This window comes from Excalfactoria chinensis, chromosome 2 (genome assembly GCF_039878825.1).
Source record: "Excalfactoria chinensis isolate bCotChi1 chromosome 2, bCotChi1.hap2, whole genome shotgun sequence".
NCBI classification, from domain to species: Eukaryota; Metazoa; Chordata; class Aves; order Galliformes; family Phasianidae; genus Excalfactoria; species Excalfactoria chinensis.
The window spans coordinates 125,310,531-125,324,861 of NC_092826.1; the positions used below are offsets into that span (position 1 = coordinate 125,310,531).

General features: G+C 57.8%; 2 protein-coding genes across 2 annotated transcripts in view; one reads left to right on the plus strand and one right to left on the minus strand.

The window, feature by feature from the left end:
• The first annotated feature begins 537 nt into the window (after positions 1-537).
• Positions 538-1,460, plus strand: PTF1A (pancreas associated transcription factor 1a). The gene is made up of 2 exons (XM_072330014.1): positions 538-1,162; positions 1,251-1,460. The coding sequence occupies exons 1-2, from the start codon at positions 538-540 to the stop codon at positions 1,451-1,453; spliced, it is 828 nt and encodes a 275-aa protein (XP_072186115.1). The 3' UTR covers positions 1,454-1,460.
• Positions 1,461-12,887: 11,427 nt separating this feature from the next.
• C2H10orf67 (chromosome 2 C10orf67 homolog) overlaps positions 12,888-14,331 on the minus strand; it is a 35,993-nt gene continuing 34,549 nt past the window's right edge. Inside the window, exon 13 of the mRNA XM_072329956.1 lies at positions 12,888-13,910. Coding sequence (XP_072186057.1) covers positions 13,899-13,910 — 12 coding nt within the window. The 3' untranslated portion in view covers positions 12,888-13,898. The remainder of the gene's footprint in view (positions 13,911-14,331) is intronic.

Sequence of the window (14,331 nt, forward strand, 5' to 3'; positions counted from 1 at the left end):
CTCTGCCCGCGGCTCTACCAGCGGCGGCTGAGCCCCGCGGTGACACCGCACGCTCCGGAGGCACCGGGGCCGCGCGCCCGACGTGCGTGAACCGCGGGCGGCTCGGAGCCTTCGACGACGCCGCAGCCCGTCCCCATTGGACGGTGCGCTGCCCGGGGCCGGCGGGGCCGGGGGCTCCCTCTCCGCCCGCCCCTCGCCCGACGGCATCCCTGAGGTGCCCCCCGGCCCCCGCCCCTCACGCAGCCCCCCCCGGGCGAGGCGGGGGTTGGGTCGGGCGGCTCCCCCGGCGGGCGCTGATTGGCTGGCGGCGGCGGTCACTGGCACGCGCCCGGGGATGTCGTTATAAGACTCCTCGCGTGCCGGCCCGCCGCGCCAGCCGGCTCCGGCCTCCTCCCCGGAGAGCGGCGGCACCGGGCCCGGCCTCCCAGCGCGCCGCCGTTCCGCCGGGGGCGGGGAGGGGCGGGGGCCGGGGCGGCCGCGAGCGGGGCCGGAGGGAGCGGGCGGAGGAGCGTCCCGGCGGGGGCCTCTCGTCTGGGCATGGAGACGGTGCTGCTGGAGCACTTCCCCGCGGGGCTGGACTCCTTCTCCTCGCCGCCTTACTTCGACGAGGAGGACTTCTTCCCCGAGCCGCCCCCGCGGGAGGCGCTGGGCGCCGACGGGCTGCCGGAGCCCGACGTGGACTTCCTCGGCCGGCAGCTGCACGAGTACTACCGCGACGGCGGGGACCCCGACGGCGGCTACTGCTGCGAGGCGGCGACCGCCGCCTTCCCGCCGTCGCCCGCCTCTCCCGGCTTCGCCTACGAGTGCTGCGGGGCGGCGGGCGCGGGGCTGCTGTCGCCGGGGGGGCGGCTCCGGGCGCTGGGCTCGGCCAAGCGGCGGCGGCGGGAGCGCTCCGAGGCGGAGCTGCAGCAACTGCGGCAGGCGGCCAACGTGCGGGAGCGCCGGCGGATGCAGTCCATCAACGACGCCTTCGAGGGGCTGCGCTCGCACATCCCCACGCTGCCCTACGAGAAGAGGCTCTCCAAGGTGGACACGCTGCGCCTCGCCATCGGCTACATCAACTTCCTCAGCGAGCTGGTGCGCTCCGACCTGCCGCTGCGCAGCGCCGGCGGGGACGGCCCGAGCCAGCCCAAGAAAATTATCATCTGCCACCGCGGCACAAGTAAGTGGCCCCCGCTGCCGCCCGCCCCGTCGCGGCTCCCGCCGGGGCGGCCTCGCCGTAACCTCCTGTCTCTCTCTCCCTCGGCCAGGATCTCCTTCCCCGAGCGACCCCGACTACGGCCTCCCCCCGCTGGCCGGCCACTCTCTGTCGTGGACCGACGAGAAACAGCTCAAGGAGCAGAACGTCATCCGGACGGCCAAGGTGTGGACCCCCGAGGACCCGCGGAAGGCGAACGCCAAACCCTCGCTCAGCGACATCGAGAACGAACCCCCCCTCGGCTTCGTGCCGTGAGGCTGCGCCCCTCCACCCCCAATGCTGCACGGACAGACCTCCACCCGAAGTGTAACTTAAGATTCAGACTCTAAGGGCAATCAAACTTATTTATCTATTTATTACGGAGTAGACATAATGATGAGGTAGAATCGTCTGTTCTGAATGTATAATTTATATAATTTATGGTGATTTTTTAAAGATATGCAATAGGTTTATTATCCCACCAGCACTTTTTCTTTTTCTTTTTTTTTTTTTTTTTTTTTTTTTTTTTTTTTTTAATGCTGGAACCTGTGAAAATAATTTATTGCCACGCGGACTCTTCCTGTGTCTGTGAATAATAAACTCGGAGCACACCTTCTGAGCAGCGTGGCAGTGGGGAGCTCTCCGGCTCTTCTGTCGCCCGGGGCCGCACTTAATAGTGCCGGAGGGACGGCGGGGGGGCACTTTCCATTTTCTCTCCACCCCTTCTGACGTCCCCTCCTGAAGTGTTTCCAAGTGATGTCTTTGTCTGTCTCCAGGAGGTCCCGTTCTTTCAAAGCCTTCGTTCTGCTCGTGGTTTCCAGCAGAACGTCCCCTGGTCCTGCAATACCCCCCCTGCGAGGTTTGCCCCCCACCCCCGCGGCTTCATTCCCGGCCCCGCAGACACGGGGATAGGCTCCCGTTCCCCCTCCCGCCTCCAGACTGACAAAGAAGCGCCGGGGAAGGGGACAGAGCACTGCCGCACCTGTAGAATGGCTCCCGCTCCCCTCGCCTCGGGGACACCGCAGAAACGAGGCGGGGGAGGGTGGGTGGTGGCGGGAGGGAAAGTTGTCGGGCAACCGGTGGCAGAGAAACTCTGGGAGCTGCAGCTCAGCTTGCCGGGGGGCGGTCGAGGGCCCGGGCCCTGCACCTGCCCAGGGACGGGGGTGGGGGTTGGGGGCAGCGAATGCCACCGACGAGAGCCGAGGGGGAGGAGGGGGGCGGCCCAGCGTGGCCCGGGATGGGGTGGGGGCTCGGCCCAGCGCCGCAGGTGCTGTTTTTCCCGTGGCATCCGCGGATCTGCCCCGACGGCGCGGCCCCGACGGCTCCCGGGAGCCCCAGATGCCCGGCCCATGGCGGAGCAGTGCTGTCCCAGGGAGGGACAGGCGGATGGGAATGGACCTGGTGAGCCGAGGTGTAATTATTCATCATCATCACTGAGAGCGCATCTCTCGCTGTCTTTTTTTTTTTTTTTTTTTTTTTTTTTTTTCAAAGCAGCCGCAAAGTGGGAGCAATATGTTGTATGCATGCTAATTGCATTAACCTAGTTAGACACATTTAGTTCCCTAGCGCGGATGGCATGGATCTATTCCAATAGCAATTAGAGGAGCTACTTACCCACACTAACGGGGCCCGAGAAAGGCTCTTCCTTATTTCTTTGCTAGCTTTCCCCGGATCCCGCAATGCCGCGAGCCTCGCACCGTCCTGCGACGGAGGGAAGCTGCGCCGGCGGCGTTGAACTTAAACGGGGCTCTTTGAGCGAGAAAAACGCCGACCTATAACTCGATCTTGTCCTGTATTAGGACCTCATTAAACACAGAAAGTCGCTTTGGCACAAATGCTTCCATCAGGCATGTAATCTCATTACACTCATTAGAAAGTCAAATGGTAGTCGGACTTCGGCTTAATTATAAGTTATGGAAGTGTCGTACCGCTTCCTTCTGTGTATGGCCCCGTCCGTCTCAATTGGCTGTGGCGATGCGGTACCCCACCATTAAAACACTACAATCATTGTTATGGGGCACCTTTTCTTCGGCGTGCCACTTTTTTTGTGATTCAATGCTTCAACACATCCTTTAGTATGGTGCAGATGAAGCGGAAGAGCCGGCCCTCGCGGGGAGAACACCAGGGTCTCTATCTTGTCACTCTCCCGTCCCGACTTGCCAAGTCCCTTTAAACGCGACCTTCAAAGAGACTGACAGCTTCTTTTGACTTCCTCAGCATCCATTCACCCGAGCGCCGCGCTTCTGCGGCAGAATCCCGCAGCAGAAGGGGCGGCCGAAGGGCCCGTGCAGGTCCCTGGCCCGGAGGGAGCAGGCGGGCCCGGGTCGCTCCCGCACACGACCTCGGGGCAGTGCCGGGCTATTGCGGGTGGGCAGCGCGACGCGGCGCGGGGCAGCCGCGAGTGACGGCCATTCAGCTCCCACCGCCTGCCTACCCCTTTTCTTCTAGCGGCCGCGACGGGGGGCAGCTCCGGCCATCCTCCCCCCCTCCCCCCCCGGCTGATAAATGCCTGTTGTACCCCGCACCGGGAGCCCCGCAGCGCACCGACGGCACCCGCCAGCCTGACCTCAGTCGCGCTGCCCCGACGGCGCCCCGAGGGGGTCCGTTCCAGGTGGAGAGGGGGCACCCTCGGGGCTGTTGAGAGGGGAACGGTGAAGGAGGATCCCGAGTCCCGTCGGACGGGATGGGGGGAGACGCTTGCGAGAGCCCCGCTTCCCTGGTGGGAGCCCGGTGCCCGGACCGGAGCTGCCCCGCGAGCCCGGCGCCCGCGTTTATTATATCCCGGCACCCGGCCCGCCCCGAGGGGTCCGTTAGGAAACACGAAGCCCACGGGCGGCAGCGGAATGAGAGGCGACGACGGGCCCTGCCCGGCACCCCGAAGCGGGACGGGGCGGCGCGGCTCCTCCCGCAGTGCGAGGCGCGAGGCCGTCGGGGCACCGTGAACGCGGCCCCCGGTGCGGTTCCCAGGCCCGCAGCTGCCCGGCCGCGCCCCGCACGGAGCCGCCCGGCCCGGCCGCCGCGCCGCTCGCATTCACGCACCCCTCGCGGGCACCGAGTGCCAGCTGCGAGGTCTGACAAACACCAGTTGAGTGTCCCCGGGTAAATCTCCCTCTTTCCAAAGGCGTGCCGCAGCCGGTGGGAACGCCCCGAGAGCGCTCCGCGCCGCCGGGACCTGGAAGCGCGGGCGGGAGGCGATTCCCACGGAGGGGCCGGGGGCTGCCAACAGGTGCTCGGCTCTGGCGGAGGGCGCCGGGGGACTCCGGGGAGGCCGAGCCTCGCTGCCAGCAAGCAGCCTGCGCCGGCGCCTCCGGCTTTACATGGCGTGGAAGCCGCAAACAATCGCAATGATATCTTTATTGCTAGGTTCATGTCCTGGGCTATAACATATCAATCCCTGTCGTGGTTCTCTCGGATGCACCTGGTATTTCAAACTTGTTCTTTTTGTGCTTCTGGGTCCTGGATTGCAGCTGCCTAAAGCGAGCAAAGAGAGAGGCCCTTACAATGTGTCCAAGACGTGTTGGCATGGTTTGCTTGTCTTTAATGTACCATTAACCATTGTCTTTACACAATATGGGAACTGTAAAGCATGACATGTGTTATAATAAAACACATTTTCAATGATACACTTGGACTCGGGGCTGGGACGCGAGCAAACAAACAGGCCCAAACCTTGTTTTGTCTCCCTCGCTGAGCCCACTGGCAATTAAACTTAAGACCACTGCTTCTCCCCCGATCGGCCAATTAAATTTTACGTCTCCTAATTTTTCACATAGAAAAAAAGTCTCGGGGCTGGCCCCTAAAGACATTGATTTTCTTGCTATCACCTGGCGCTCAGACCTTAGTTCCATTTATCAAGAAGGGAAACGTCAGGCGTTACATAAAGTGACTCTGTTACCATAAGGCTCTCACCATCCTGCCCCATTGTTTTCCCTTGTTAATAACTCATTACCAGGATTTAACAAATCAACCATTACATATGTTTTGTGTCTCCATATTTTGATCCGTACGATTAAGCAGATGTTACGATTGAAAATTGAAAAGTCCAAGGCTACTCTAGTCTGAAAGAAAGAGGGCAGCCTCAAACAACGAGCTAACAATGAGATTCAGAAGATCTTCAGAAAAACATTTACGACCAATAAACAGACTCCAACCTGCTCCATTTCAACCATTGTGCGCCTTTGGGGAATAATTAAGTTTAATAGGAATAGGTCCGCGGGGTTTTCAATGCCAAGCCCACAGGTGCGGGGTGGCACGATGAATGATTCGCCTGATTTTTGCCAAGCTCAAGGGCCCTTCTCGTGGACTTTCAAGCAGATACGAAATATTGTCATTTCTTTTAATTCACGGCATTACTTTCAGGCCGAACAAAGGGGCGGGGGGATGAATGGCTCCGGCTGTAAATGAAGCGCTCCCGGCCGCCGCGAGCCTCGCCGGAGACCGCCCGGCGGGGCCGAGCGCGCCGCTCCCGCCGCTCGAGGGGGCCGCCCCGGAGGGCACCGAGGGCCCCGCGCCGCCCCCGCGCCGCTCCGCGCCGCCCCGCGCCCGCCCGCGCCCCGAGCCGCCCCGCGCCCGCGCCGCCTCCCTCCCCGCCGCGGGACCGGACCCCGCGCGGGCGCGCGTGCGCCCCTCCGCTCCCCGCCGCTCCCCGCGTCGCCCCCGCGCCCTGGAGGAGCCCGGCGGGGCGGCCCCGCGCCGGGGGCGGCTCCCTGCCGCGGCCCACGCCGCCGCCCCGCCGCCGTCGGGGCCCCCGCGGGCGGCTGCGGGCGACTGCGGCGGGGCTCTCCTGCCCGCCGCTCCGCGTTGCGCATGGAGGTCTCCAAGAGGGGGCCCGGTTGCGGGGCGGCCTGGGAGGCGAGGGCGGCGGCGCCCCGGAGCGGCGGCTCCGCCGAGGGCGGCCCCGAACGGTTCCCGGCGTGGGGCCGCGGAGCCGCGCCGCGGAGCCCCGTCTGGCGGCGGCCCCGCCGAGCGAAGCGGGGTTCCCCCCGGGCGGCCCCTGGGGTGGCGGCGCGGGCTCCGGAGGCAGCGCTCGGCTCGGCGGCGGCCGGCGCGGTGGCTATCGGAGCGGCGCGGAGCCGCGCCCTGGGGGGCCCCGCGGGAGCGTCCGTTCCACAGCGGCCCCCGCGTCCCCCGCCGCCGCCCACCGCCCCGGCCGACCTCGTCTTCGAGGCTTTCCCGTGCACCTGCTCGGCGCGGCTCGTTAACGCTGAGCGGCTTGGAGAGGCCCGGGATGGCCCAACCGCGTCGCTCACGGCTCGGGAGAGGCCCCCCTCGCGGCAATCCCGGAGCTCGGAGCACCTCCGGACTCTCAGCCCGGTTACACCCTGACCCGCCGGGTACCCCCGGCCGGGTCCCCCGGCCTTCTCCGCACCACCAACCCCAGGCAGAGAGGCGCGACTCGAACCTGCGGCGCCGCCGGGCGGAGCCTCCCCGCCCCCGGGGCTAGGTAGCGCCCCGAGGCTGCAAGGACGGGCTCACGCCGCCGCCACCTCGAGCCCCGACGGGGATCCAGAGCCCTAAGACTCCGCGGTGCGCGCCGAGCGGACGCGAGCTGCGGCCGGAGGAACTCCGCGCCTGGCGGGCGGAGGTGGTGATGAGAAAATGTCTCCTTCGGACGCGACGGCGGATTCCCTCCCCCGCCTCCTGAACCCGCAGGGACCGAGAACGGCCGCTCAGCGCCGCAGTTGCCGTTCTCCAGCCCTGGTCGGAGCGACGGACGAGGGAAATCCGCCGCCCGGCCTCGGGGCTTCCCGGCGTACGGCGGTGTTACCCCGACGGCGCCGAGCCCAGCCCCAGGGGATGCCTCGCGTCCCGGAGGAGGGAAGCGAGGCCGTCCGTCAGTGCTCAGTGCTTTTCGGGCAGCCCAGCAGGTGCCTGGCCGAGGCCGGTAGAGTCTGGGAGAAAAAGGACGTGGTGGAGCGGGGGAGCACGGAGAAATGGAACAGGGACGGGTGGCAGCGAGCGAATAGCGGCAGGCGCGCCCCGACGGGGCGGGCGGCTCGACCGGGAGGCTCCGCGATGCCTGTTGCACCTCGGCGAGCTGCCCCGAGCCGTCCTCGGGGGCACGGAAACGTGGCTGCTCCGCGATTAACCACGAAGGCGGCTCGCCACGGCTTTTGCTGCCCGCCACCGCCCGGCACAGAGCACTGAGGAGGGACGGCCGCTCTTCAGCCTCGGCTCCTCGCCCCGGCCCGGCCCCGACGGCTCTGCCCGTGCCCCGCTGCGACAATGCCGCGAATGCGTCGCTGTCAGCGCGCCGGGTGACTGATGAGGAGAAGGCGCGTAGCTCTCTCCAAGGTCAAGTTGAAGATCCCGGTGGCGGTTTCGCTGACGAACAATGCCCGGCGCGGGGCCCTCGTGGGTTGGGTGAGGGGCGGGGGGCTCCCGGAGTTGGTTTTTCCACCCTCACCTCCCTTTTCCCGTTCTTCCCCCTGTCTGTGCCGAACGGCTCCTCGTGGGGCTCGGTGGCACAGACTCGAGCTCAGCGCGGAGGGGCGCGGGGCCGCGGGGGGAGTGACGGGGGGTGGGGGGCGGCTCAGGGCAGGGAGGGCCGCGCACGACTCCGCATCGCTCCGCGCACAGCTTTGCTCCTCGGCAGCTTTGCTCCGCGTTCCGCCGGAATTTTCCAAACGGAGCGGGGCTGAATAAACCCTCGTCCCTCCTCTCTCTCCCGCTCGCTCCGCTCCGTGATGATTGATATTTTTTATTCAGGCAACTTTTATTTACCTTGCAAAAATGTTCGGGACCAATGTGATAAATTACAGATATGCAAATTTCTTTGAATGGCGTTGTAAGTGTGTCTCGCTGGAGCTGAATGCGGCCTTGCAGTCGGTCTGCGCGCACTCAGGACCCCAGGGAGCTGATCAAAGCACCCTTTCTCTTTCATCCCCAGTATTCTCCTCCGAACTATTTCGATACAATATGTTTCCATGATGCACTCAATGTGCGAGGGACACAGGACTCATTACAACCTAGCTAGTTCTGCCGACCCCTTTGTTCCGAGGCATAAAGTTAAAAAAGGAGGAGGGGGCGCGGGGGGAGCTGCCCGTTGCCAGCTCTCTGAAATGTTAAAGCATGCGTCATTTTTCACCAGGTCTCGTCTCGATATCCTCAAAAGACAAACTATGAAACCGGCCTCGGCCCTTCTGGCATTAATTACGCCGCTGTCCGACCGATCTGTTTTTCCTATTATATGCATTTCTCAGCGGGGATTTTTTTTTTTTTTTTTTTTTTTTTTTTTTTTTTGCAAGACTAATGCAGCTGCGAGCTGAGTATGAATGCGTTTGATCGGGATAGAAAAAGATCGTCGGAAAGGCTGTAAAAGATGTCAAAGTTCCGCGGCGGAGGTTTTCTCGCCCGCCCCTGTCCGAGGCATTGGCTTTGGGAAAGCGCTGCGAGCCGCCCCGTGCTGTTACTAACGGCTTCTGCCTCGAATTCGCAGCTCCTCGGAGGGGAAAAACTCGGGACAGAGAAACGAGGAGGGTTCGGGTTGCGGGTTCTGTGCTCGCCGGGTGCCCGTGCGCGCAGCGCGTCTCCTCTCGCTCTCTCCCGATGCTTTGGGGAAGCGGTCGCGGTCGGCGGTCCCCACGCGGGGCGCTCCGCTCGGAACCTCCGCGAGGTCCGCTCGGGGCGGCGGCTCCGGCGGGTGACAGTCAGAAAGAAGCCCCATTTCGGCGGATGGCGTTTGTTTAGGGGCTGATTGGTTGACGGAAATGGCTGGCAGCCAGTTCTGGGAAAGATTCCAGACCTGACTCCGATTAACCCTCTCTGGTGAAACTCTGCTGGAAACCAACTCACCAGCAATTGCCATTAATCTACTTACTAATTAAGCCAATTCATTTCTAAAGGAGAAAAATTCCTTTCTTTGGCCAAAGTGATGGGAGGAAATTTGAAAGAAGCGCCAAACTGTGTAACTGTAATTCAGCCAAGGACTGCTAAAACGAGGTGTTGATATATAGCTGGAGATTTAAAACAAGTTTCTAGGGCAACAATCCTTTGGAGGCGGTGGTATATAGTGCATAGTAGATGAAGCTCGAATAATGGTGGACCGCAGTGTGCAATTGTACGGACGTTGGTTGGAACCGAGGCCGCGTTTCCCAATTAAGCCCTTCAAGGCTTTGACTCCTCCGATAATTTATCCGCCTCGTTGCAGCGCTTCGGCCGTGGGCGACTGCTACGGGACTTAAAAACCACCGGGGCGGAGGCATAGCCAAACTTTTGCCCGGTGTCAGGGATGACACCTCCGGGTCTGGAGGCTCCCTGTGAGTCTCCTCTTTCGGCGAGCAACTTTTGGCTCCCGAAGAGCAAAGGCCGGGGAAAGGGCCCAAGGAGGACCAGCCGAGGCCCGGCACCCCCGAGAGCGGGGGGTGGGGGTGGAGTGTCCCGCCGCTCCTGTGGACCACAGAGAAAAGCCTGGGGGTGAAAGCCACCTCCGGGGGGAAGGGTGTTGCCGGGGCCCCGCCTGCCCCGTCCCGCAGCTCACCCCCGCTCCCGTTTCCGTGCCGGACCCTCTCGGTACCGCCAGGCAGAGGCACGGAACGGGACAACAGGGACTCCCCGACGGCCACCTCCGCGTGCGAGAGCTGACTCATTCGAGGGCGGATGGTTTAAACGAAGCGTAACAGTTTCCCCGCGTTTGGTTTTTGCAAGGTGCGGGGCGGCAGGATGACAAATTCAGCGCTCAAGGACTCCGAGACCGGGCGGGGAGGCGGCGGTCGGAGCGCTCCGCTCGGAGGGAGGTGGAGGCTGAGCCCCGAGCACGGCTGGACTCCAACGGGGACGGAGGGGTCTCGGGAAACGATTCCGTCCCTCGACGCGGTGGGAGCGGAACCGCAGGAGGAGCCCGGGGCAGAACCGGGGGACATTTCCTGGCGGCGAAACTCGCCGCGCAGCACCGGTAGCGCCCTGTGCGCTCCGATCGCGGGCAAACACCGAACTTCTGCGTTTAATCTCTCTCTGAGATCATAAAAAATAGGACGCGATATCCTAAAAAGACTAATGACATTTCACAGGTAATGCAATTTAGAAAGCAACACTTCCATGTTTTCTTTTCCAACAATGTGCATTTTTGTAAACTGCTATAAATTGCAATTCAAAAGCCCTGATCTCGCCATCCCCAATCATTTTTTATACTGATCAAATGAATGCAGATACTCCCATTTGGGAGGGGCGACATGACATTTCCCTCGGCAGTTCTAAACAGGTCACGGACCTTTCACAGACCCTAAGGCAGTGGGAGGGAGCTCTTTACGAAACCGTGTAACCAAATCAAACCAATGGTTACCCCTTTTCAATACCGTTGGAATGGTTTGCACAATGCTATTCACATAGCAGCAGAGAAACTGAAAGGATGGTCATCCAATGGAAATTTCTTTGCTTTTGTTTAAACTTGCGGAGCTCAAAAATACTAGAAAACAATTACTTTTTGTATGACAAAAAGATAAACACTCTCCGCGCAGCCGTGCGCGTACGCCGCAGCCCTCGGCGTGCCGAGATATTTATCCACGGAGGCGCACACATGTGTGTGGGGATGTACATTTATCGGAGATGTTGCTTTGTTCGAAGCCATAGGCACAAAGACACAACATGGCTGCCCTGGAGATGACCTATTGCTTTCAAGTTGCTTGAACACATCAGAATTTCTATTGTCGAGGTTGATTAATTGTAACTGATAAGTTACCATGAATAAAGATTGTTTTTCTGTTTAATGTGGTGGGCCTGATTTGGTAAATGCTTCATTCATGTAGCCTTGCAGCGCAGCATATGGGCGAGATTCATTCAGTATCGCAAACATATACAATTTATTATGCTCGTATGGTCACGGCCAAAAGGCCTTTCTATTTTAATGACAAAGTTTGAATGAAAAATTCCATTTAAAGAGTCACTAACGTTAAACGTGCCTTTGTGATTTATTCCGGCTCCGGGCTGCCGGTGAACCGAGCGCCCGGGGCAGGGCCGTGCCCGCGCTCCGCCCGCACCGCGCATCGGCGGCGCCGGGATCCGCAGCACGAGGGGACCCACGAGAGGCGCCGTCCCGCGTGTCGAGCAGTGCCTTCACCCCGTCCCCGTCGGGCCCCGGCCTCAGCCGGTCCCGCTGTCTGCCCCAGACGGGGCGGGCGCTGAGTGGCCGTGCACCGGCGCCAGGTGTGGGAGAAGCAGAGGGGTCTGTCTGTGGTGTACGGGCACGCGGGGGATGCTGTGCTGATAGCCAACATAGCTGATTCAGCCCCACGCTGCCAGGAGAATTTTTTCTTCTCTTTTGACGCGGATTAAACCGTGTGAATATGATCTCTTTGACTTCCTCGTGTCACAGTGGATACCCGTTGTTTAAAACTTTCTTAAAAATAATAAATAAATAAATAAAAAAGAAAGGCAAACTTTGAACTCCCTTCTGCTTAAAAGTCCCCTACTCTCAAGAAAAGGGACTCAAAGCAGCAAAGAAAACCTCGCTCAACAGGAAAACCATCAAATAATGTCTCCAGTTTGCTGCCCGCCTCTGGGGTCTTTAGATCCCGTTCCTGCCCATTTGAGGGGACTTCTAGAATTGAATTTAACAAAATCATCACCTTTGACAGGCAGGCAAAGTAGAGCTCATGCACCACCACGAATAACTGATTAAACATAGGGTTGATATTTGTGAAGAAAAACACCCCAAACCAACCAAACCCTTGAAAGAGCCCTTTCAAGCATTTGTAAAATTATGACCTCATAACCTTTTCTTCCCCTTTTGACAGAGTAATTTGAAACAGAAACAATGTAATCTATCAAAATAAGTTGTGTTACTTCTGTAAATCAGATATTTATGTTTGAGCTTTCTCTTGCTGACAAGCTGTAAAGGCCCACTGTTATTCTAAGGGTTTATCTCTGTGGTTCTTGTCTTTTCTGCTCATTAAGAGTCTGTCTACAGATTACAAAGTCAATAGATGCAAACACCAGACTGTGAGAAAAATCTCCCTGGGTACATAAAAACCAACAGCAGTGGATGCCATACAATGGAAAGCATAGATATTTGTAGGTGTTCCGTTTTATCATCTTCAAACAAGAGTAATGGGAGTAAATATTGTGGCAAAACTTTGCCTTCCAGTGTTGTGCACTTCCTTTTGTCATTCCCGGAGGCTGATCTGTAGTTATCCTCAACCTTTCCTAATGGCAAATTTAGTGAACGGTTTAACTGAACTATGGTTTGCAGGTATTTTTAGTTTCTTACACAAAACAGCAGCACTAATAATCAGTCCAGTTGCAACACAGAGGACCTGGATGGGATAACTCTATGGCTACGTTTATGGGTCATCCTCTAACGGGATAACTGATCTCACTGGGGCTCATTAATTTCATTCACCCCGAGGGATCCTGAGCCCTGAAAAGGTTTAAGTTGTTAAGAGGTGCCTTTAGGCCTGGAATTTTAGTGTTTTCTTCCCTAACACATTGGAGTTATATGTACATGTTGTTAATATTAAAACATACACATTCCCAGTATTCTTTTATCTGTGCTTGTACATTAAATAAACTATAAATAAAACTAGGCAAAACCTCAGCTCCAACCCAATCTACAGTAGAGGGCACTTATGCATGAGCAGGCTGAAGTGCGCAGCTGGGTGAGTGGTACCAAACTTCTAAGTCTCATGTTAATTTGAATAATACTTTTTAAAATCCCTGCAAGAATTACCTTGTATCATTTTTAAGTTTTGCGAGAAAAAAGTAAAAACAAAACCATAAGTATTTCCAAAATGTATTTCCAAAATGTTCCAAAAGCAGGTGTGTTTCCGAAAGTGGAAAGTTACTCAAGAGCAGGCTGAATTCTGCACAGGTGCTGCTGCTGTTTGTGAAAGGCCCAGTTGCTAATGCCTGTGGAGCAGTTTGAGCACATGCCTTTAAGAGGAATAGCCAAGAAGCAAGTGAGGCACAAGCTTAAGAAGGACATTCAAGCAATCCTGTCACACACTTAAATTCATCTGTTTATCATGTACTTTTAAAGCAACAACAAAATGAAAGGTATACAAAATCATCAAATAACTTCCCGCTGACTAGAACTCACGCAATCTTTGCAGAATGCCGTTCTACCTTTGAACAAAATGACATCTGCACGTATCAGAGATACTCTCCGCTGGCTGTTTGCAGACAGGTCTCTGATAACAGGCACTGAGAAGGGCTGAAAGGCTGGCTGCTGGAAAGGAAGGACAGCAAGGCCATGGCTTCCACGGCAGAGCTGGAAGCCGCCCCCGGAGCTGGTGGTTCTCCCTGCGGTTTGTTCTACGGCTCCGGCGGGGCCGTCGGTGCGCGGCCTTGTGCGGGCGTGGAGCTGTCAGAGGTGCTGAAGCGCGGAGCGGGGCGCGGCACCTGTCCGTGGTGCTGAAGCTCGGCGTGGGTGGATGGCACGGCCTCAGGTAGTTGTGGGCCGGGGGGCTGGCAGCGGTCTAGGACTTGGGTTAAATTTCTCCCGTCTCTCTTTTTCACAAAGATCAGCACTTGTTAAAATGCTAGCAGCAATTCTTTTCAGAAAAAACGACAGTCAGTAGACGGAGCTTGTTGCAAAAGAAACATCAAAACTGCCTATATTTGTCCATATCTGTTTGGGAGATCTGGTAAGAGAAAGACCTCATGTAGGCAAAACTGCTAGAAGATTGAACTCTGCTTGCATGGAAAGAATCAAACTGAATTACTGTGTGGCTTCTTCTATTAACAATCAATGAACAGTATGAAAAAGCACTACAGCACAGCAATATTTTTAATCTTGGTCCTGTTAAAAGCAAAACAAAACAAAACAACAATGGCAAAAACAAAGTAGAAAAAAACACAGTAGCTCACAATCTGAATTCCAAGTCTACTTATTTGTATATTATTTGGCTTTATAACTGTTTAATTGTACTTAGTATAATCTGTTGAATATAACAAATACAGCCTCACATACTTCACATAGTTCTATGTAATGTGTTTAATCTTTGATTCATGGAGAGTCTTGCATAATAAGGGTGCTCTTGTTTTGAATAATACAACATTTGGCTCAAACACTGGCAATTACTAAGAGCTTCTAGTAACAATGCCTATCTGGACAAGTTCCTGCTTGGTAGGTATTTAAAGGGGTTATGCCTTTATTAGACAGACTTCAAAGAGTAAAGGAAAGTAATGTTAATTTGATTGTGTGAAGATCATTTAGTTCA